Raw genomic sequence first — 23677 nt, forward strand, 5'->3', positions numbered from 1 at the left:
GGGCCACTGAGATCACTCAGTGAACGCTGGGAGGGACTGGGGCACTCTGCTCCCGCCCAGACTGGCTGCCTCCTTCTTAGGAAAAACAAAATATCCTCAGATATCTTTTTCCTTGTAACTTCAAAGGCCACCTGTTGCATGAGCTCGAAGCATTGAGTCACGGTCAAGGGCCTGGCCATCCTGTGGGGAGGGTTGGCTCTGGGGCAGGTGTGGGCTGAGCTGGAGAGCCCTGCTCCTGGGGCCTGTTGTGGCCAATACTGGGGGCTGGGAGGCACCCCACAGAAGGCAGGGACAGAGCCAGACAGGGTAGGGGGTGCGCAGGAGTCTCAGTCACTGCTCTGCCTGCAGCTGCTGCGTGACAGGCACAGCCTGGCACAGCGAAGGTGGCCGTCAGTGAGTGAGCAAGTGATCGCCTGGCTGGGCACCAGGGGAGGCGGAAAGAACATGAGAACAAGCCCCCCCACTGCTGCCCGCCTGGAAGCTGTCGATCTCCTGCAGGGCCCGCTGAGCCCAGCTGCTCTGAACCCAGCGGCAAGCGAGGGCCCCACAGAGCCAGCCCTTCCCGCAGGCTGTGCCGGGGTCAGAGTATGGGCCCAGGGAAGGCCGGGGGTGCAGAATGGGCAGGCCAGGAAGATGCCTTCACGACCACCCAAGTCCTTAGCAGGGTTTCCCGGCAGGGCACCCGTGTCTGTGTGGGCACTTCTCCGTGTGGTTACCTGGAACTTAGAGCGACATCCCCACACCCATGCCCAGTGGAATCTCATCTTCAAGACTGATTCAGCCCCCACATTTTGCTCAAAGGCTAGAGTCGGCCTGGCATGGTGGCTCCCGCCTATAATCCCACCACGTTGGGAGGCCGAGGTGGGTAGATCACCTGAGGTCAGGGTCAGGAGTTCAAGACCAGCCTGGCCAACATGGTGAAACCCTGTCTCTACTAAAAATACAAAATTTAGCCAGTCATGGTGGTGGGCGCCTGTAATCCCAGCTACTCGGGAGACCGAGGTAGGAGAATTGCTTGAAACCGGGAGGTGGAGGTTGCAATGAGCTGAGATCGCGCCACTGCACTCCAGCCTGGACAAGCGCGAAACTCCATCTCAAAAACGGAACAAAACAAGCAAACAAAATAAAGGGTGGAGTCATGCAGAGGGTGTCCCTTGACCGTGACTTCGCAGAATGGAGAAGCTGGGTTGGAGTGGGAGGTCCAGGGTGAGGACCCCTAGAGACCCATGCCCAGCACCCCCTCAGCTTCCCCACTTTAGGGGCAGCCCTGCACCCTTGGCCTGGACTGCCCATCCCATCATCTCCCGCTTCCCCTCCAGCAGAGGCACGAGAGGCTGTAAATAACACGCTTGTCTACAGGCCTGAAATCCGTGGGATTTGTACTGGCCCCGCAGCAGCCAGGCTGAGGACCCCAGGCTGGAGCAGCCGTGAGCCGGCCGCAGGCACAGGCCCAGGCCTCCCACGCAGGGTGCTGACAGCTCAATTCCCAGCCCAGCCACGGGGTCCTGCCAGCTCTCCAGCCGGGAACGCAAAAGTGGCAGATGCGCCTCAGCGGGAGTCGCCGAGGACAGCCAAAGAGGAACGGAGGCATTGCTACCATGGGGACGGGCGGGAGGCGTGCAGGTGGGGTGGGTGCAGGCGGGGTGGGTGCAGGCGGGCACCTCAGGGTTCCTCTGTGGAGGCCCCAGTGCCAGAAAGCAGGGCTTGTCTCTCCAGGTCCTTGCTGTCCACATCCTTGCTGTCTGGGGTCCCTGCAGGAGGAAAGATACCCAGCCTGCCTGAGAATACAGAAGGTGCTTTGGGGCCAGTGCTCAGGATGGGCTGTCCGGGAATCCTCCCTGTCCCAATCTCGAAATGCATTCCAGACCCACCCGCTTCTCATCACCCTCACTGCCACTGCCCTTGTCTTGGCATGACTCTCCCCTGGAGGGTCTCAGAGTCGGCTCTGCCTCTCGGCCTCAACGCTGACCCTCCCGCAATCTGTCCTCAACACGGCAGCCAGGGCGATGCTTTGACAGCATCCATCAGACCACCTCGGCGCTCCTCTCCTGGAAGCCCGCAGCAGCTCCCGTCTCTTTCCGAGTGAAAGCCACAGTCTTTACAAGGACCCCTGCTCTGGCCCCTTATCCCTCATCCCTACTGCTGTCCCTCCTGCCCCTGCTCCAGCAACACTGGCCTCCTTGCTGATCCTCAGACACACCAGGTGCGCTCCCACGGCAGGGCCTTTGCACTTCCTGAGCGCCTTCCCCCGGGGGCTGAACGGCTCACTCCCTCACTGCACAGCGGAGACCCTTGCAACCTGTGCACACGTGTCCCTCTTTCCTTCCTCTTTATATTTTATTTTATTTTATTTTATTTTTTCAAGGTGGAGTCTCACTCTGTCACCCAGGCTGGAGTGCAGTGGCCCGATCTCTGCTCTCTGAAACCTCTGCCCCCTGGATTCAAGAGATTCTCCTGCCTCAGCCTCCCAAGTAGCTGAGGTTATAGGTGCCTGCCACCACGTCTGGCAAATTTTTATATTTTTAGTAGACAAATGGTTTCACCATGTTGCCCAGGCGGGTCTTGAACTCCTAACCTCAGGTGATTCGCCCACCTCTGCCTCCGCCTCCCAAAGTTCTGGGATTACAGGCGTGAGCCACCTCGCCTGGCCCCTTTCTCCTTTCTTTGAACCGCTTTACGAGTCTCCATAGCACTCATCACCCTGATCCTGCTGTATCTTTCACTTTTTCTGTTTCTGGTCTGTCTTCACCAACTAGAGTGTCAGTTTCTACAGGGGCCTGGACTTGGCCCAATTCTTTCACTGCCCAGCATCTGCAGCCTTGCCTGGTACGTAGCAGGGGTGTACTAAGATTTCTGAATGAATGAACAAGCTGGCCAGGGGCTCAGGGGGTGGCCAGTGCTGTCCCCTGCCCCTAGGGTATGCAGCCGTGAGCCTGGCCTGGTGCAAGAGGTGGGGGTACCTGTGCCAGGCTGCCAGGCCCGGGCCCAGTCTCTCTCTAGGTACAGCGCAGTCAGCAGGAAGCAGCCGCCCCCAAGGGCGACCACGAAGGCACAGCACAGGAAGCTCTGTTGCAGGCTGAGGAAGCGCTGCAGGTAGGTGTCGGGGCGCCTGGCCCGCAGGGCACTAGAGATCTGTGGAGGAGAAGGGAGGGTCTGCCAGGTCCTCCAGGCTGGCCCCCAGGCCTTAGCAAGGGCACTGCCTCCCCAGACCCTCCCCACCTCACACACGCAGACGTGTCTTACAAGTCCCATGAGATAGGGGCTGCCGGCGTCTCCCAGGATGTGGCCTGCCGTGATCTGGAGTGCCTCTGCTGTCCCCCGGCACCTGGGCACCACCACAGACTGCAAAACATAGGCGCAGCAGGGGCACCCCAAGTCAGGGCACAGCCACCTCCTGCTCCCCACCTGCCAAGGACCTGCCCAGAGGAGTGAAGGCCATTCAGGTGAGTGGGGTGGGAGGGAGTCGATGACCCCCAAGTCCTGACGTCCCACCCCAGAACATCAGGCCCATCGGAAGTCTCCCAGTGCCCCAGGATGGAGGTGCCAAGGCCCTGATCAGGGCCACCCCTCTTGAGACTTTGCCCTTGAACTGGGAAGGAAGCAGGCAGGGCTGGGACCACAGTGACAGGGTGAGGTGTCTCAGCTGAGGAGCCCGGAATGCAGCAGCGCAGGTGGGCAGGGTGAAGAGGGGGTGCACGCCAGGTGTCTGCAAGTGCGGGCAGCTGGGCAGGAGTGGTGCAGAGGGCTCAGTCCTCTCAGGAACCTCAAGGCCCATGGGGCAGCGGCCAAAGGCAGCCTAGGTGGAGAAGCTCACATGACTCCACAGAAGAGGATGAAAACGTTAAGAAGATGAACTCTGGACTGGCCAAGGTGACTCACACCTGTAATCCTAGTACTTTGGGAGGCCGAGGCGGGCGGATCAACTGAGGTCAGGAGTTCAAGACAAGCCTGGGCAACATGGTAAAACCCCGTCTCTACTAAAAATACAAAAACTAACTGGGCTTGGTAGCGCATGCCTGTAATCCCAGCTACTCTGGAGGCTGAGGCAGGAGAATCGCTTGAACCCGGGAGGCGGAGGTTGCAGTGAGCCAAGATTGCACCATTGCACTCCAGCCTGGGTAACAAGAGTGAAACCCCATCTCAAAAAAAAAAAAAAGATGAACTCTGGAGTCTGACTCTCCGGTTCTGATCCAGATCCTTAGTCGCCAGCTGTGTGACTCTGAGCAAGCAGCTTCGCCTTTCTTCCCTCAGTCTCCCCATCCCCAGATGGGGGTAAGAATAGCACCTGTCTTGAGAGCCTGACACATTATCATTATTCATCTGGTACCCGGAGGCTTCACATGGACATCAGACTGAAATACGCTCTGAGACAGAATGCTCCCAGGCACTTGAACTCGGCCACGCCTTCTGCCTGGCACACCAACTCTCCGGTCCGGCTGGAGCACCTCTGTTTGTCATTTAGGACTTACCTTTGGGTGACCGCCTCTGTGAAGCCCTCTCAGAGTCTGGGTACCTGCCCTGAGCTCCTGCAGCCCTCATGCACACCCCTAACTGAACGCAGTCGCCCAGAACTGGGAGGGGCCCTTTCTCTGCCCACCTCCCCTTATTCCCCATGGTGTGCACACAGCAAAGACCCTAATTTCTCTTGGAGTCCCTGAGTGCAGCAAGGTACCAGGCACAGAGGGCACTAGCTGAGAGTTTGCTAACCACATAAGTCAAGTACGTCCAGGCGCCGTGGCTCACACCTGTAATCCCAGCACTTTGGGAGGCCAAGGCGGGTAGATCACCTGAGGTGGGGAGTCGGAGACCAGCCTGACCAACGTGAAGAAACCCCGTCTCTATTAAAACTATAAAAAATTAGCCGGGCATGGTGGCGTGTGCCTGGAATCTCAGCTACTCAGGAGGCTGAGGCAGGAGAATTGCTTGAACCCGGGAGGCAGAGGTTGCAGTGAGCCCAGATCGTGCCATTGCACTCCAGCCTGGGCAACAAGACGAAACTCTGTCTCAAAAAAATAAATAAATAATAAGTCAAGTAGATCCATCTGGGAGACTGTTCCCAGGAGGAACTCTGTTAGAACCCAGGTCTACAGCAGGGAATAGAAGGAGGGAGGCAGAGGGGATTCAGGCAGAGACCACATGGTCGCATGAACCCACCTGGATGGCCACAGGGAAGCTTCCCACCCTGGAACCTTATCCCCAAGACCTCGGTGTCCATAATCTGAGGCCACGAGTCAATAACAGTCAATGTTAGCTGAGCATGGTGGCTTACTCCTGAAATCACAGCACTTTGGGAGGCCGAGGCAGGTGGGTCACTTGAGGTCAGGAGTTCGAGACCAACCCAGCCAACATGGTGAAACCCTGTCTCTACTAAAAATACAAAAGTTAACTGGGTGTGGTGGCAGGCGCCTGTAATCCCAGCTACTGGGGAGGCTGAGGCAGGAGAATGGGTTGAACCTGGGAGGTGGAGGTTGCAGTGAGCCGAGATGGTGCCATTGCACTCCAGCTTGAGTGATGGTGAGATCCTATCTCAAAACAAAACCCCAATAATAATAAAATAATAATAATAATTGCCAACATTTGTTGAATGCTTCCGGTATGCATGTTCTATATCAACTTAAACAACCCATGAGGGGGATATGGTGATTACCTGCATTTTACAGATGAGAAAACCCTCCACAGGAAGGCCAGTGACTTGCCCAAGGTCACCCAGCCTGAAATAACAGGGCTGACTTTGCCTCCCAGGCCTTCTCCCTCCAGGACCTGACCCTTTGACCACTCTGCTATAACGGGCAAGGAGGAGCGGTATTTCCAGCAATATTTACGCATCTGTTTTTTTTTTTTTAGACGGAGTCTCACTCTGTCGCCCAGGCTGGAGTGCAGTGGTGAGATCTTAGCTCACTGCAACCTCCGCTTCCCGGGTTCAAGCAATTCTTCTGCCTCAGCCTCCCAAGTAGCTGGGATTACAGGCACCCGCTACCACACCAGGCTAATTTTTTGTATTTTTGGTAGAGACAGGGTTTCACCATGTTAGCCAAGATGGTCTCGATCTCCTGACCTCATGATCCGCCCAACTCGGCCTCCCATTGTGCTGGGATTACAGGCGTGAGCCACCACGCCCAGGCTTATATTTACACATTTGTAATAGAACTTTCAGAAATGCAAGAGAAAGATGAGGACAGATTCATTGCTAGCCCCATAAATGGATGGCAGAGGATTCAGTAACTGGCAAAGAGACGGGGAAAGGCATTCCAGGCAGGGGACAGTGTAAGCAAAGGTGTGGAGGGGCATCCCAGGGACATGATCTCTGGAATCCAGAATCCCAGGGGACAGAGGCAGGGGGTTTTGCGGTGGGCAGGGCAGAGTGGCGGGAGTCACTGTGGTGCCTGGCTGGTCCCGAGGCCAGTGGCACTGAGCCACCCTACACAGGTGGCGAGAGAAACCGGACCTCTTGCCATCCTCTGGATCTGCCAACAGGCCTGAGAAGGAACTGACCACAGCTTTGCACCTTCCATGAGGACTTCCTTCTCACCCCATAATTATGTGATTACTCACTACTGGCTCTGGGAAGACAGGCGAGGCTTCCTGGAAGGAGGGGCCTGAACGTCCAAAAAGGTCCATATGGAGGCTGGGGCTGCCTGGATCCCCACAGTAAGGTCTAGGCAAGCTGGCTCCTTCTTCCTCCCCCAGGAACCCCAACCTACTGGGCCCAGCGAGAGAGGTGGGTCTCCCTGAGCCTGTTCTAAGACCCCATTGTTGCCATGCAGCCAGCAGCCAAGGGTGGGCCCCGCAGAAGCCGGAGAGCCCAGGGGGTAATTTCAGAAATAAGAGGCTTTGGGTTCCCAAAAATCCAGGCTCACTCTATTCCGAGACAAAAACACCTCTGTTTCTGGCTCTCTCTTCTTAGAAAAGCTGCTCCCTTTATAGCCCAGGGCAAAACCAGAGCCAACCAAGAACTTGGAAAAAGACGGAGCAGCAGCCACCAGGTGCAGACTCCCCGGCAGCCTGCCTCCTGCACCCCCACTCAGTCCTCGCCCACAGACGTCCCTGAGAGGGCGAGATGGGAGACAGGCGAGTGAGCTGACAGCCCCCTGGGGAGCAGAGACTGAGCAGGGAAGCATGGAGACCTGGGGCCGGGGAAGAATGCAGAGGTGACAACCCTCCAAGGACATGTGGGGACGCCTGCTGAGGGGTGGGAGATGAGCCTGTGGCTGGATTCCAGGACCCCAGAGGACAGGCCTGAGAGAGAGAGAATGAGCTCCCCTTCTGCTCTAGCCCTCACACTGGGGAGTGGGGGTGGGCTGGCTCTGGGTCATCCTGAGTGGGGCCGGACAGACAGCAGGGCTGGGAGGGAGCTGAAGACCCCATGGCTAGGTTAGGGGAGGCAGGGAGCTCTGCCTGGAGAGATGCGGGTTCGGGGGACATGATCACAGCCTCCAGGGAGCAGGGCCCTCTGCGGCCCGGCGGGGCCAATGTGGGGTGCCAGAGGTGGGTCTTGGCTGTGACCGAGCCAAATCATTTTCTCCAACAGGAAGCCCCCCGAAGCCGGGTGCGGGGGCTCACGCCTGTAATCCCAGCACTTTGGGAGGCCAAGGCAGGCAGATCACCTGAGATCAGGAGTTCAAGACCAGCCTAGCCAGCATGGTGAAACCCCATCTCTACTAAAAATACAAACATTAGCAGGGCATAGTGGCAGGCACCTGTAGTCCCATCTACTCAGGAGGCTGAGGCAGGAGAATCACGTGAAGCCGGGAGGCGGAGGTTGCAGTGAGCCGAGATCATGCCACTGCACTCCAGCCTGGGCAACAGAGCAAGACTCCGACTCAAAAAAAGAAAAAGAAAAAAAAGAAAGCCTCTCCTAAGAGGCAGGGTCTGCCTGAGGTGGAGGGAATGAGCTCCCAAGGGAGGCGTATGTGAACTAGGGGATGGCTGGAATCTGGCAAAGCATTTATGGACTGGGGAGCTTGTGGTGCCAGGCCAGTGTTCTCAAAGTGTGCCCTAAGGAATTCTACAGCAGAGTCACTTGGGAAATTCATCAGAAGCTGGTGCCTGGACCCCAGCGTGGACCCTCGGAATCAGACGTGGAGGACCCAGCACCTGGAAGCTGTGTTGGTAACAGGCTCCCTCAAACCTGATTCTCATGCACAAGAACGTCTTCAAGTCACTGGACCAGAGAGCCCCTGAGGTCCCTTCTCCAGAGGGAACCTGGATTCTCCCCATTGTGGAGATGGCATCAAAGAGAGCCGTGTCCCGAGGAAGGAACGATCTGGAATTCAGTGGGGCCCACCGGCCCACTCAGGAATCTGTGTGATGCAGCTGTGAGCTCATTCTATCCTTATAGCCTGGGGTGTCGTTGTTGGATGCCACCACGATACCTATTGCACAGGTGAGCAAACCGAGACCCAGAGAGGTTCAGCCACTTGGCCAGGATCACACAGCTCGTGAGGAGCCAGGCTGGAAACGAAAGTAGATGGCTGCCACAGAGTCCTCGAACCTGGGGTCTGCTGCCCTCTGCACTCTGACCAACCCACAGACTCCAACCTCCCAGACACCTGCAGTCTCCACCCCTGTTTCTGAATCAGCCCCTCGTGACTTTCCTGGCTGCCAAAAGCTATTCACCTGAACATGCCCGGCCCTCAGCTCCCTGCTCCCTCGTCCTGTGGCCCCCCATAAACACCCTCCAAGGTCCCTTCCCTCCCTGGGCCCCTGCTGAAAGTGAAGCTGACCTCCTGTCTCAGGAGCAAGGGCACCTTCCTCTGCTTCCTGCCGCAGGCCCTGTCCCCACACATGCCCTGTCCCTACACACTTCCTGTCCCTGCTCTGCTTCGAGGCTGCTTCCTCCCCTCCTCGCTGGAGCCCACCCCCTGCTCACCCAACAGGGCCCCTGTCTCCTCCCGCTGGCCCCTCCCTGCTCCCTGGAGGCTGCCCTGGCCTCCCCTCTTGAAAAGCAATACCAGCTTCCAAGGATCTGCTGCAGACCCCAGCTACCATGCCCTTGGCTCCTGTCAGCTCAGCTCCTCAAGGGAATTGCCCACCCTTGGGGTCCTGCTTCCCCTTCCTCGCCCTTCTCACCCTGCCCCAAGCTGGCATCTGACCCTCCACGGCACAGAAGCCTCCCCTACCATCTGCCTTTACAGGGAAGCAGCAACGTGGAGGAACTGAACGGCAGGGGCTGCAAGGATTGATCAGTTCAGATCCCCTACGTGCAGAAAGGCATCTGTGGCCCCGGGCTCCAGAAGGTGGGAAGGCAGGGGAGGGGGCAGGAGGCTCTGCTGGAGTCAAAGATGTTGCTAAGCGCTGGGGCTGGAGGCCTGCAAGCCAGGGAAGGACCACAGGGAGCCGTGAGGTGGGCTGGCTCCTGTCCAGCCGGCTCCCTGGGCAGCTCCCCACCTGGGTGAAACTGGTGCAGGCCAGTCCCTAACTCTCCTTCCCCACCCCCCACCAGCACACATTCTCCTCTTCAATTCCACAAAGAGCCTGGCTCTCCAGGTTAATCATTCTTACAAACGCAGGCACTGGGGGACCTGGGGGACGAGGGTGCAGTCTTCACATATCTGTGGGGCTGTCATGTGGAAGAGGTGTGCGGCTGGGGGCAGGCCAGGGAAGCCGCCAGGGCAGGCGCGGCTCTGTCTGGACCACCTCAGAGAGGACCAGCTCTGCTGGGGGCATGTGAATATCCCTGAGCCTGAAATCCGACAATCCCACCAGTAAAACATTTGCCGATGGCTTCCCGCTTCCTGAGAGCCTTCCTGCAGGCGGCTTCGCTCACCCTACCGAGCAGGTACTAATTACCCCTTTTATAGATGGGGAAACTGAGGCCAGGGCCATGCAGCAGGTCTGAGGTGACTCTGGGCTGGAGCGCAAGTCTCCCCTGCCTGGAGAGAGGGGCAGGAAGAGCTGCCAGCCCTGAAGCTGATACACTCAGCCAGGAGCCAGAGACAGGGCAGGCCTCTCCAGACCCACTGAGCCTGTGCTATAGGGAGGGACCACGGGATCTGCCAGGGAGGGGCGGACATCTTGGCAGGGAGTGAGCATCCCGTCCACAGGAGGATTCAAGCAGGCTTTGTTGACGGATTAAATGACTATGCATGCCCTAACCCTGTCAAACTCAGACTCTAGAACACCACGATTTCTTTGGAAGATAGAAAATGAGAAAATGGAAAATTCGAGATCGTGTGAGAATCCCAGCCCGCATTCTCTGTGCCAGGCACGTGGATCATCTCATTTCACCCTCAGGACAGTCCCTAAGGCCGGTGCCATCACCATCCCCACTTTCCACAAGGGGATACCGAGGCTCAGAGACACACGGTCACTTGCCTAACGCCACACAGCTCATAAGTGGCAGGCCCAGCGCTGGCAGCCAGGCTTGTTTTCTGAACCCAGGCTGGTGCCCCCACATTGAACTGCCCTCAGAACTGATCTCAGCCTACTGCCAGTCTGGTCCAGTCCCCTTGTGGCCAGCATCGGACTGTGCCTGGCTGCCAGGAGGTGGGAGGAAGGCTCTCAGGGTGCTCACAGGCCCGGGGCCTGCATTATCTACAAGGCACAGCCCTTCATGGCGTTCAAAGTCCTTCCCTGATGCCTCCCAGGAGGAGGAAGGGGGGCTGGACGAGAGCTTGGGACTCGGGGGGTGGGGGGCCGTGTGGGACTCTGGACACGGCAATCATGTGATCAGGACAGCATCAGGCCTCTTCTAGGTGAGGCTGCTCCTTGCACGGCCGCCTGTGACACACAAGTTGGGGCGGGCTGGCTCGATGGCCTCAGTGTCGATTGCCCTGAAGGACAGCATCCGAGCTGCACGCCCCAGAGTGGAGGCCAAGGAGCCTGCCTGCTGAGAAGCAGCGTGCTATAGAAAGAGGGAGCGGGGCCAGGCGCGGCAGCTCACGCCTGTAATCCCAGCCAACCCGGCAGATCACCTGAGGTCAGGAGTTCAAGACCAGCCTGGCCACTTGGTGAAACCCCATCTCTGCTAAAAATACAAAATGAGCCAGGTGTGGTGGCGGGTGCCTATAGTCTTGGCTACCTGGGAGGCTGAAGCAGGAGAATCACTTGAACCTGGGAGGCGGAAGTTGCAGTGAGCCAAGATTGGGCCATTGTACTCCAGCCTGGGCAAAAAGAGTGAAACTCTGTCTCAAAAAAAAGGGGAAGGAGCCCAGAGAGTCAAAACACCTCCAGCCCTGGCTCCCTGCATTGGAGCTGTGTGACTTTCGGCCAGGCACCTGCCTCCTCTGCACCTCCATTTGTTCATCTGCAAAACGGGGATGACGGTCAAAGATGTTGCGGAGTGTCAGGCCTTGGGTCCAAGGTAACTGTGGACGGCTGCGGTCCCCTGACGCATGGTCTCTGATGCCGCTGCCAGGCCCCAGCTGCTCAGCAGCAGAGGCCCAATCTTGAGCTGGATGGAGCCCAGCTCCGCCCCCACCCCACTCCCACACCTACCAGCAGGATGTCAGCAGCCACCGCCCAGTTGCAGGAGAGAAGCAGCTCCCCAAGGGCCAGGAACACCTGTGGACAGAAGGCGGCCTGGGTGAGGATTCCCAGACCCGAGTCACAGGCCCCACCTGTTGCTTCTCACCCGTGGAGAAGAAAGACTGGGACACCACAGAGAAAGGCATTATGGACACTTACTGGCATGAGCGAGGAGGGCCTGGAACTATTTTTCTGGTTTAGCAGCCTTGAGGGTGGGTAGACAGAGCCAGGACCTGCTGGGGAGTGTCCAGCCCCCGGAGTCCCCCACTGGGGCCATTAGGAGGCAGCTAGGCCTCCTCCCAGGCCATTGTTAAGGTAAGAAAACAGACTTTAAGCGAGGCGCAGTGGCTCATGCCTGTAATCCCAGCACTTTGGGAGGCCAAGGCAGGTGGACCACCTGAGGTCAGGAGTTCAAGACCAGCCTGACCAACATGGTGAAATCCTGTCTCTACTAAAAATACAAAAATTAGCAGGGCATGCTGTCTCACACCTGTAGTCCCAGCTACTCAGAAAGCTGAGGCACGAGAATCACTTGAACCCGAGAGGCAGGGCTTGCTGTGAGCTGAGATCACGCCACTGCACTCCAGCCTGGGGGACAGAGCGAGACTTTGCCTCAAAAAAAAAAGTAAAAGAAAAAAATAACAGACTTTAGAAGACAAAGACCGAAAGACTGCTGGAGTCTGCCCACCCCTCTTCTGTTTTCCCCAAAAACACTGCTAAGGCACCTACTGTGTGCCAGCCAGCCTGCCCAGCCCCAGGCACCCACCAAAGCCCCCTCCAGGCCATCCCCTCCCCCTGGAGCAGTACAGGCAGGTGGGCAAGGCCTGGTATACCCGTCAGGTGTACAGTTAAACTGAGCCTGGTCAAGGGCAGCACTTGTCTGGGGTCACGAGTTGACCCTGGGCAAAGCCTGCCTGGAACGCAAGGCTTCCGGCCCCTGCCCAATGCTCACCCCCAGCCCTGCTCCCAATGTCCTTTGGTTACCACAAGCCCTGAACCCCCCTTCACCTCATGCCAAGGGATTAGGACAATCCTCATTCCGCTCACTCAAGAAGAGTTTAATGAAGCAGGAAGAAGAAAGAGAGAGAAAAAAAAGTCTCATTTCTTAAAGCTTCCAAGAGCTTATTGCAGGGGTGAAATTAGTCATTCCTGGATCACGGGGCTGTGCCCAGGGCAGCCCAGGCTCAGGCACCCAGAGACCTGATGATCAGTGGCCAGGGAGCACCCAGGGTGGTGGACCTGAAAGGCCACCCCTGTCCTTTCTCATGACCCTGTCTAACCCCTCAGGTCAGGTGCCCCGTCAGGCAGATGCCATTACACCCATTTCACAGACAAGGAAACTCAGGTCGGAGGGCACGCATCAAACCAGGTCCTGGTGAGCTTCCCACCCCACCACATGGCTGACCTGTGCATGGTGAGGGTGAAGGGGCCATCGCGGGGAGGAGCTCGGGGGGTTCCCAGCATCCACAGTGCCTGGTGACGCTAGCACAGGGGAGTCAGAGGAAAGGCCGAGATGGGCAGGGAGCCCCCGGGCGGAGGTGGTGCCAAGGAGAGCCCTGAAGGACAGTCAAGATCAGGCCGGGCCCAGGACACCCACGAGATCGCGCCACCAGGGGACCCACAGGAGCAGAGGCAAGGGGCTGGGATGTCCCACCACACCAGGCGGGGCGGGAACGTGACCCAGCTCTGCTGGAGGGAGAGCAGAACCACGAAGGAGCCCAAGCAGGCAAGCACTCTCCTGGTCCTACCCTGTCCCTGGGACTGCAGTGCCTGGTCCCAGGTACCCACACTGAGAGGCCCCTGAGGGCAGAGTGGGCATCCCTCAGGCCTGGGACATGGGGCCCAGCACCCACAGGGGTAGGAATCAGGAAGTCGCTGGTAGATAGGTCTCAGGCGGGGCCCAGGCAGCTGCAGGTCCACATTCCAGCCCAGCAGGGTCTGCCAGCTGCCTCCTGGGGCCACATGAAAGCCAAGCCGACTCACGCCCACTCCCCTCCGACTTCTTCCGGGTGCCTGCACCTGCCCCACCAGGCCTGTCGGCCCCCCACCCCCGACACCAATAGCATCTGCCTCTGCGACCTCCCCTTCCTGCACCCAGGCACCCCGCCCCCAGCCAGCCCCTGTCTCGCTCTCCCCTGCCACTCCACACCCCCAGGACATGCTGAAATACACCTTTTCCTTTCTCCAGCTGGAGCAGGGTGGATCCCCCCCAAAATAGAACCCCTCAGAGGGAGGCGGCAGCCACAATGGGGCCTTTGAGGCTGAAGAAGCCGCCCGAGGATGCCAGGTCTCAGACACACCTGGAGGCTGGCACCGTGCCACCAAATCCTTGTCTCCACTTGGTGGCTTTGAGGGGCAAAGGGCTCAGCTGTGGAGAGGCCACCTTCTAATCCTGTAATTACAGAGTCTCCGGGGCAGCGGCCACTGGGGCTGACTCAGCTCCAGGAGGGACTCCACAGTCAAGGGGTGTGACCTACCGGGGTGGACGTGCCCAGCCCCACCCTGCCTTGCTGTGTGGGCCTGGGCAAGCCCCGCCTCTGGGCCTTGGTTTCCCCAATGGTACAACGCTGGGGTGATCCAGATGCTCGCCCAGGGCCCTCCAGCGCCAGCAGCGCCTGCGTATGAAGCTGGTGACCTTGCTTTGCACTGGACCTCCTCATAGACCAGTCCATATCACCAGCTCCTAGAGTTCACTGGCTTCCATGGGCAGTGCTTTTTTTTTTTTTTTTTTGAGACAGAGTCTAGCTCTGTTGCCCAGGCTGGAGTGCAGTGGCATGATCTCGGCTCACTGCAACCTCCACCTTCTGGGTTCAAGAGATTCTTCTGCCTCAGCCTCCTGAGTGGCTGGGATTACAGGCACATGCCACCACACCTGGCTAGTTTTTGTATTTTTAGTAGAGACGGGGTTTCACCATGTTGGCCAGGCTGGTCTTGAACTCCTGACCTTGTGATCTGTCTGCATCAGCCTCCCAAAGTGCTGGGATTACAGGCGGGAGCCACCATGCCCAGACCTCCACGAGCAGTTCAAACGTGGGCTCCACAACAGAAAGGCAATGCAAGCACATAACAAGGGTCCTGGTTTGTAGGATTCACCTGACTGTTCAAAGCTACTCCTGCCTGGGTATCTGGACACTCCCTCCTGGACAGCCACTCACACTCAACAGTTGCCTAAACTCATTCTCTCCACTGTTCCCAAACATCTCTGTTCCTGCCTTCTGTGGCTGAGCCAGGACACGACACAACCCCAGGTGCAGACAGGCTGCCGGCAAGCTGCCAGAGTGGATCTCCTCTGGCTCAGGAATCTCGCCTGGTCCCCATCACCCAGGCCAGACGCTGGGGGTGGGGTCCTACCTGCCTTGCTCACCCTCACACCCTCCATCTTGGATTTCTGTCCATTCTGCATCCTGCCCGTTCCCCAAATCTGCCTCCTCCTCCTGCCCACAGCTGCTGGCCAGTGCACTCCAGGCCTCCCACGGGTGTCTCCTCCCCAGTTTCCCAGGCCCCATCATCCCTCCAGACACCAGCCCCGGAGGGGACTTCCGAAAGAGAAATCTGACTCTGCCCCGACTCCTCAGAGTCAGTGCGGCCTCCTTGTACCCTGACTTAGATTCCCCTGGGAGATAGGGCCTGGGAACCCTGCCTGGAGCCTGAGAAGGCTGGAGCCCCTCCGCCCCTGGCCTCTGCCATTCTAGACTGAGAGAATTTCCCTTCGAGCTAAGAAAGTGATGATGAATGTCCCTGGCTTTGGTTACCCCTGGCCGCAGAGACCCACTCACATAGGCATCCATGCTCACACTGTCACGTGTGTGGCTGCACGAGCCTGTCCAGACACAGGCACAGCCAAGGCCGCTCACATGGGCACACAAGCTTCGACACACAAGCATACTCACATACACGCACCTACAACCCAAGACACACGCAAAGAACTCACACGCCACACCCACACACATACGGAGGTAACGGGGAGCCATTCCAAATATCAAAGCAGGCTGGGCAATGGTGGCTCACGCCTGTCATCCCAGCACTTTGGGAGGCCGAGGCAGGCGATCACCTGAGGTTGGGAGTTCGAGACCAGCCTGACCAACATGGAGAAACCCTGTCTCTACTAAAAATACAAAATTAGCCAGTGTGGTGGTGCACACCTATAATCCCAGCTACTCGGGAGGCTGAGGCAGGAGAATCGCTTGAGGCTGGGAGGCAGAGGTTGCGGTGAGCTAACGTCACACTATTGCACTCCAGCCTGGGAGACAAGAAACTCGGTCTCAAAACAAAAGCAAATAGCAAAGCATGCACAGCAAGGGCACCAAAAAAATGATGGCTATCAACCCTGGCACAGGCTTTCCGGGGCACCCTTGCCAAATAACAGCCTGGCATGTACCCGTGCATACCTGTGGTCTCATGATAAGCATAGTAAGTTATGCTTACACACACACAGACACACACACACACACACACACGCTTGTGTCCTCACTCTTGTGCACACCCATGCAGAAGAGTGGCTGTACACACACTTATACCTTCACACGTACATAGCGCTCCTCATGTCCACCTGCACGCGCAGCTAGGCAGGAGGAAAGGGTCAGTCCCGATGGGGTGGCAGGGGCAGTGCCTTCAATCTTGGTTCATCTTGATCTTGAACTGCCAAGAAGGGAGCAGGCCACCCTCCCCCAGGGGCTGGCTGTGCCCGGGGCAGAGCTGAGACCCAAGCCTCCTCCCTCCTGGACCAACTCTTCACTGAGCCAGGACAAACCAGCCGCTAGCAAGCTGCTGCACCGGCTGGCACGCTTTGTCCCTGGGCTTGCCAACCTGTAATTGCAAGGACTGGCATCGTGGCACAAGGGCACCGCCTGGCTTCCTGGGGCCGGCAGCAGCCCCACAAGCCGGTGGGTAGGCAGGTGGAGAGTGAGGCAGTGAAGGGAGCAAAACCCTCACGCCCTCCCAGAGAATTCAGCTGAGACTGTGAGCTTTCCTGGGGGCTCTGAGGCCAGCCAAGACACACCTGCTAAATCTTGGCAGAGAGGTGGGGCCATTAGAGGAGGGGCGAGTGGACCTGTCTCAACCCCTCTCAGACAGCCCCTGTAGGGCCCGGTTACTCCAGCTCAGAAAGCCAGATAGAAAGGGCTTATCCAGCCAGGCGCCATGGCTCACACCTGTAATCCCAGCACCTTGGGAGGCTGAGTCGGGTGGATCACTTGAGGTCAGGAGTTCAAGACCAGCCTGATCAACATGGAGAAACTCCATCTCTACTAAAAATACAAAATTAGCTGGGCATGGTGGCACATGCCTGTAACCCCAGCTACTTGGGAGGGTGAGGCAGGAGAATCGCTTGAACCCGGGAGGCAGAGGTTGCGGTGAGCCAAGATCACGCCATTGCACTCCAGCCTGGGCAACAAGAGGGAAACTCTGTCTCAAAAAAAAAAAAAAAAAAAGAAGGGGCTTATCCAAGAGGCCCCCTAAGGACCAAGTCTGGGAAGTGGTAGGAATGCTCCCCAGAGTTGGGGAGCTCACACAGCCCAGCTTCCCACACCACTCCAGGGACCAGGAAGCAGATTCCACAGCCATCTCCTGAATCCTGGGCCGACCCTTGACGACAGCTGTGGTGGGCCACATCCTAGCTGATCTCTGCCAACCAACCTGCAAGCTCCTTGTGGACACCAGATGGGCAGATAACAGGCCTCCATCCCAGGTCCTCACTCAGGAGTCTTTAAGACTGGGAAGGGGCCGGGTGCAGTGGCTCCTACCAGTAATCCCAGTAATTTGGTAAACCAAGGCAGGCAGATCACTTGAGGCTAGGAGTTCGAGACCAGCCTGGCCAACCTGGTAAAACCCTTTCTCTACTAAAAATACAAAAATTAGCCAGGTGTGGTGGCAGATGCCTATAATCCCAGCTCTTCGGGAAAGGCAATGTCCCCTCCTGGATCTAAAGGCCTTGTGACAGCCACGCTGGTTCTGTCCTGTGCAATGCTGGCCACATCTCTCCCTGGGCAAGGAGGAAACTCATAGCTATGATCAAGTTGGGCAAGAAGCGGCCTTTGAGATCCCCTGGGATCTTGTCCCCAGGTCTGTGACCTGGGGCCTGTGTTCTGAATGGCTCAGGCAAAGAGTTGGTCCATGACGGAGGAGGCTTGGGTCTCAAGTCTGCCCCACACAGAGCTGACAAAGATGGAGGATTGAATATTGCGTCACAGACTTAAATTCTCACACAGGAGCAAAAAATTGACAGAAAAAGTGATTTTTTTTTCCCAAGAAAAGAACAAAATCTAGTGAAATCAACATTCAATACTGGCAGCCAGGTGCAGTGGCTCACACCTGTAATCCCAACATCCCAAACTTTGGGAGGCTGAGGCAGGAGGATTGCTTGAGCCCAGGAGTTCAAAACCAGCCTGGACAACATAGTGAGTCCAGGTCTCTACAAACAATTTTTTTTTTTTTTTTTTTTGAGACAGAGTTTCGCTCTTGTTACCCAGGCTGGAGTGCAATGGCGCGATCTCGGCTCACCGCAACCTCTGCCTCCTGGGTTCAGGCAATTCTCCTGCCTCAGACTCCTGAGTAGCTGGGATTACAGGCACGTGCCACCATGTCCAGCTAATTTTTTGTATTTTTAGTAGAGACGGGGTTTCACCATGTTGACCAGGATGGTCTCGATCTCTTGACCTCGTGATCCACCCGCCTCGGCCTCCCAAAGTGCTGGGATTATAGGCGTGAGCCACCACGCCCGGCCTCTACAAATAATTTTTTAAATAAGCTGGGCATGGCACCATGCACCTGTGGTCCCAGCTATTCCAGAGGCTGAGGGAGGATGATCCTTTGAGCCTGGGAGGTTGAGGCTGCAGTGAGCCATGATCACGCCACTGCACTCCAGCCCCAGTGACAGCAAGATAAAAAAAAAATGGCCGCTGAACAAAAGAGCAGATGATTCTGTAGAAGAGAGCATTACCCTTCTCAGCTTCCCCTCCCCAAAGCTGTTCACCAAAAAACCCTCATATCTGGAGGGAAACAAACTGAGTAGCAGTCCCTAACTGACAGCCAGCAGGGAAAGCTGCTGGGGGACAGAGGCTAAAAACAGAGAAAGCGAACAGGGACTCCAGTCACTGACTCCACTCAAGGCCCGGGGGCACCTCCCATCTCAGAAGGGAATGCACCCAGTAATTAAGTAGAATGAACCTTGTTAGAGAGCATTTACCTGAATCCCAGAAGACAGAGCAGACCCAGGTGTTTTGACAAAGACTCCTCATTTGCCTGAGCCCTGCGTTTCCCTCCGGCAACAGAAAAGTCTGCAAAGCCCAAACTCAAGCAAACTGCATCCCCTTTGGACAACGGAATGATCACAGAGAAGGCAGACAGAGTCAAAGACAGGAGTCACCCACTCTACAGAAAGCACATCCAGCTTCTGAGCAGAGCTGCCCACACCCACCTCAGAGGAAAGGATTCAGCATGTAAATGAGGGAGACATATTGTAAAAAAGGAAGGAAGGGAGGAGGCAGGAAGAAAAAAATCCAGCCTAAAAGATAGGTGATAAGAGAAGGAGCAGAAGGAAATCTTATATTTGCTTCAAGCTGTAAAACAATGCAATGAGAATATTAATTCAGGCTCGGCACAGTGGCTCATGCCCGTGATCCCAGCACTTTGAGAGGCCAAGGCGGGGGGATTACTTGAGCTGAAGAGTTTGAGACCAGCCTGGACAACATGGCAAAACCCCACCTCTACACAAATTACAAAAATTACAAAAATTAGCCGGTTGTGGTGGTGCATGCCTGCGGTCCCAGCTACTCAGGAGGCTGAGGTGGGAGGATCGCTTGAGCCCAGGAGGTCGAGGCTGCAGAGAGCCGTGATTGCACCACTGCACTCCAGCCTGGGTGACAGGGTAAGACCCTATCTCAAAATAAATAAATAAATATCAAAGAAAAGACAATCTCGCATATAAATGAACCAAAGGAAAATAAACTCTCTAGCCTCTGCGGGGGACAGGGGGTGGATAAAAACTGTTTAATCACAAAATCTACCCAGTTAGGAGTTAAAGCAAAGTAAAGAACTCAGGAATAAAGAATCTGTGTAAACACACTGATAACAAACATGGAATCTACTGAAATATGGAACTACTGTCAAACCACTATAAGGATGAGGCTTAAAGAACAGACTGCGGCCGGGAGCGGTGGCTCACGAATGTAATCCCAGCACTTTGGGAGGCTGAGGCAGGCGGATCACCTGAGGTCAGGAGTTCAAGACCAGCCTGATCAACATGGAGAAACCCCGTCCCTACTAAAAATACAAAATTAGCTGGGTATGGTGGCACATGCCCGTAATCCCAGCTACTCGGGAGGCTGAGGCAGGAGAACCTCTTGAACCCAGGAGGCGGAGGTTGCAGTGAGCCGAGATCACGCCATTGCACTCCAGGCTGGGCAACAAGAGTGAATCTTCATCTCAAAAAAAAAACCAGATTGTGAATAGTCTACATCTAGAAAAAGTAAAAATAATAAGGAGGTCGAAGAGAGAAGGGAGAAAGGATGTGTAAGAAGGCTGGTGTCCTCTTTCATAGCCAGCATTCATCAATACGTCCACAGTTTTACAATTAATTCAAACTTAATTCCTTTGATTTCACTTCAGTTTCTTCAAGCGGATTCATATAAATTAAACATATTATATGATTCTATTTATATGAATTATCCAGAACAGACAAATCTATAAAGATGGAAAGTAGATTTAGCAGCTGCCTAGGGCCAGGGCTGGGGTGCAGAGAGATGGATTGAAGAGAAATGGGGGTGACTGCTAATAGGCATGAAATTTATTTTTAGAGTGAGTAAAATGTTCTGAAATTGATGTGTTAATGGTTGTACAACTCTGTGGATGTACTAAAAACCAGTGAATTATATACTTTACTGGGTGAATTGTCTGATACATGAATTATTATTACTATTATTTTGACACAGGGTCTCGCTCTGGCTCTGTCGCCCAGGCTGGAGTGCAGTGGCGTGATCTCAGCTCACTGCAGCCTCTGCCTCCCACGTTCAAGTGATTCTCGTGCCTCAGTCTCCCGAGTAGCTGGGATTACAGGAGCCCACCACCACACCCAGCTAATTTTTTGTATTTTTAGTAGAGTTGGGGTTTCACCATGTTGGCCAGGTTGGTCTCGAACTCCTGACCTCAAGTGATCCACCCGCCTGAGCCTCTCAAAGTGCTGGGATGACAGGCGTGAGCCACTACACCTGGCCTGATGTATGAATTATACCTCAATAAATCTGTTTTTAAAAATTGCAGTACCATATGACCTCAGTTTAATAAAACTATTTCTACCTAACCATAAGCCTGTGAATGTATAGAGACAGATACAGAATGATGTTTACCTAATTAAATAAGAAATATGGAAGCAAAAAGGCCAAAATGGTAAGAATCATTCATTCTTGTGGATGAAAATGTGAATAGCTATTATTTTCTTCTCTGTGATTTTCTGCGTTGTTTTTTTTTTTTTGTTTTTTTTTTTTTTTAGTGTCCCCCATAAAAATATAAAAGTCATGCGCCACGGCATGCTCGAGTGAGTTGTTGGTCCCACCCTTGACCTCACCACGGCGGCACTGCGCACCCACACCCTTGACTGACCTGTGCACTGCCTCCAAGCTCAAGCTTCAGGTCTATTTCAAGCCCTTGGCGACCTCACTTGGTTTCACGGCTTTAAATAACCTTCCTAGACACTCTCTCCTGAACTCCAAGACTCATACATACCCAATTGCTTCTTTTATTTTTTTGAGACGGAGTCTTGCTCTGTTGCCCAGGCTGGGGTGCAGTGGTGCAATCCCGGCTCACTGCAACCTCCTCCACCCAAGTCCAAGTGATTCTCCTGCCTCAGCCTCCTGAGTAGCTGGGAGTGCAGGCTCCCTCCACCACGCCTGGCTAATTTCTGTGTTTTTAGTAGAGACAGGATTTCACCATGTTTGCCAGGCTACTCTCAAACTCCTGACCTCAAGTGATCCACCCGCCTCGACCTCCCAAAGTGCTAGGATTGCAGGCAGGAGCCACCACACCTGGCCCAACTGTCTCTTAATATGTCCAGTTGAGGCCGGGCACAGTGGCTCACGCCTGTAATCCCAACACTTTGGGAGGCCAAGGCAGGCGGATCACTCAAGCCCAGGAGTTCAAGAGCAGCCTGGGTAACATAGTGAAACCCCGTCTTTACAAAAGAATACAGAAATTAGCTGGGTGTGGTGGCTCGCACCTGTAGTCCCAGCTACTCAGGAGGCTGAGGTGGGAGGATCCTCTTGAGCCCAGGAGGTCCAGGATGCAGTGAACCGAGATCGCACCGCTGCACTCCAGCCTGTCTTAGGAAACAGGTCCAAGGCGGGGTACCGTGGCCCACCCCTGTCATCCCAGCACTTTGGGAGGCTGAGGCGGGCAGATCACCGGAGGTCAAGAGTTCAAGACCAGCCTGGCCAACATGGTGAGACTCTGTCTCTACTAAAAACACAAAATTAGCCGGGCTTGGTACAAGAGGGGCCTGTAATCCCAGCTACTTGGGAGGCGGAGGTTTCAGTGAGCTGAGATCATGCCATTGTCCCCCAGCCTGCACAACAAGAGCAAAACTTCATCTCAAAAAAAGAAGAAAAAAAGAAAACAGGTCCAGTTGAAGGTCCTACGAAGCACCTCAATTTAACATGTCTAAAATGACCTCTCCACAATGAATCGCCCTGCCCCTCCCTCAGTCTTCCAGCCACAGGAAGGGGCAAGGCCATGCTTCTAGCTGCTCAGGGCAAAAACCTTGAAGCCACCCTGCACCCCTCCCTTTCTTTCACACTTCACACCCAGTCTCTCAGGAAGTCCTATAATTCTACTTCCAAAATACACCCAGAATCTGACCACTTCTCCACACTTCCTCCATAACTACCCTGGTCCACGCCATCACTGTCAACTGCCTAGATTACTAGAAAACCTCCTGAGTTGATTTCCTTGTTTCTGCTTTTGTCCTCTTTTTTTTTTTAATTTCTGGTTTTTTGTTTTTTGTTTTTTTGAGACGGATTTTCACTCTTGTTGCCCAGGCTAGAGTGCAGTGGCATAATCTCGGCTTACCACAACCTCTGCCTCCCGGGATCAGGTGATTCTCCTGCCTCAGCCTCCCGAGTAGCTGGGATTACAGGCGTGCGTCCCTAAGCCCAGCTAATTTTGTATTTTTAGTAGAGACGGGGTTTCTCCATGTTGGTCAGTCTGGTCTTGAACTCCTGACCTTGTGATCTGCCCGCCTCGGCCCTCCAAAGTGCTAGGATTACAGGTGTGAGCCACCGCGCCCACCATCTTTTTTTTTTTTCTTTTTTGTTTGTTTTTTAATTTTTTCCTCTCTATGTGGCCCAGACTGGTCTCAAACTCCTGAGCTTAATCTCAAGCGATTCTCCAACCTCAGCCGCCCAAAGTGCTAGGCTGGCAGGTGTGAGCCTCCACGCCCAGCCTGTCCCCTTTCATTCTATTCTCAACGTGGCAACCAGAGAGTGCCTATTAAACCACGTGGTCCACAGCTACAAAATGGCCCCAAATTAATCAGACCTCTTGACATTCACACCTTTGTATGAAGCCCCTGCCATGGTAAATGGGCTGGCGTTATACCTTGCTTTGACCCATAAAATCAGGTGGAAGTGGCCGGGCGCCGTGGCTCACCCTGTCATCCCAGCACTTTGGGAGGCCGAAGCGGGTGGATCACTTGAAGTCAGGAGTTCGAGACCAGCCTGGCAAATACGGTGAAACCCCATCTCTACTAAAAATACAAAAGTTAGCCGGGCATGGTGGCTACTGTAATCCCAGTTACTAGGGAGGCTGAGGCAGGAGAATCACTTAAACCAGAGAGGCGGAGGTTGCAGTGAGCCGAGATCACACCCCTGCACTCCAGCCTGGGCTACAGAGTCAGACTCTGTCTAAAACAAATGGATGGATGCATAGATAGATAGATGGATGATAGACAAATGAAATCAGGTAGAAGTGATGCTTTTCAAGTTCCTGGCCTGGGGGTAACAGACATTGCAACTCCCCCTTCTGCTTTCTTAGAGCATTGCCCTGAGATGGTCATGAAAGGAAGCTGATCTAGCCTGGTGGAGGATGAAGGGCCACACGGAGAAGAATGAAGGGGACCCAGGGGACAGCCAGAGGGGAGCAAGGTCGGCATGGACCTTCCAGTGCAGCAATCGTCCAGGTGAAAGCAGCCCCATGAGTGGGCACGGGCAAAGCAGCAGGGAGCGTT

General features: G+C 55.4%; 1 protein-coding gene across 1 annotated transcript in view; it reads right to left on the minus strand.

Annotated features, from left to right (window-relative positions):
• Window positions 1-1362: 1362 nt before the first annotated feature.
• The window catches only part of SPNS3 (sphingolipid transporter 3 (putative)), a 56117-nt gene continuing 33802 nt past the window's right edge, over window positions 1363-23677 (minus strand). Inside the window, exons 9-12 of the mRNA XM_032271692.1 lie at window positions 11437-11502; window positions 3244-3342; window positions 2961-3132; window positions 1363-1751 (exon numbers count right to left, since the gene is read on the minus strand). Of these exons, the coding sequence (XP_032127583.1) occupies window positions 1663-1751; window positions 2961-3132; window positions 3244-3342; window positions 11437-11502 (426 nt within the window). The 3' untranslated portion in view covers window positions 1363-1662. The remainder of the gene's footprint in view (window positions 1752-2960; window positions 3133-3243; window positions 3343-11436; window positions 11503-23677) is intronic.

This window comes from Sapajus apella, unplaced genomic scaffold (assembly GCF_009761245.1).
Source record: "Sapajus apella isolate SASKATOON/1434 unplaced genomic scaffold, GSC_monkey_1.0 scaffold245, whole genome shotgun sequence".
NCBI lineage: Eukaryota > Metazoa > Chordata > Mammalia > Primates > Cebidae > Sapajus > Sapajus apella.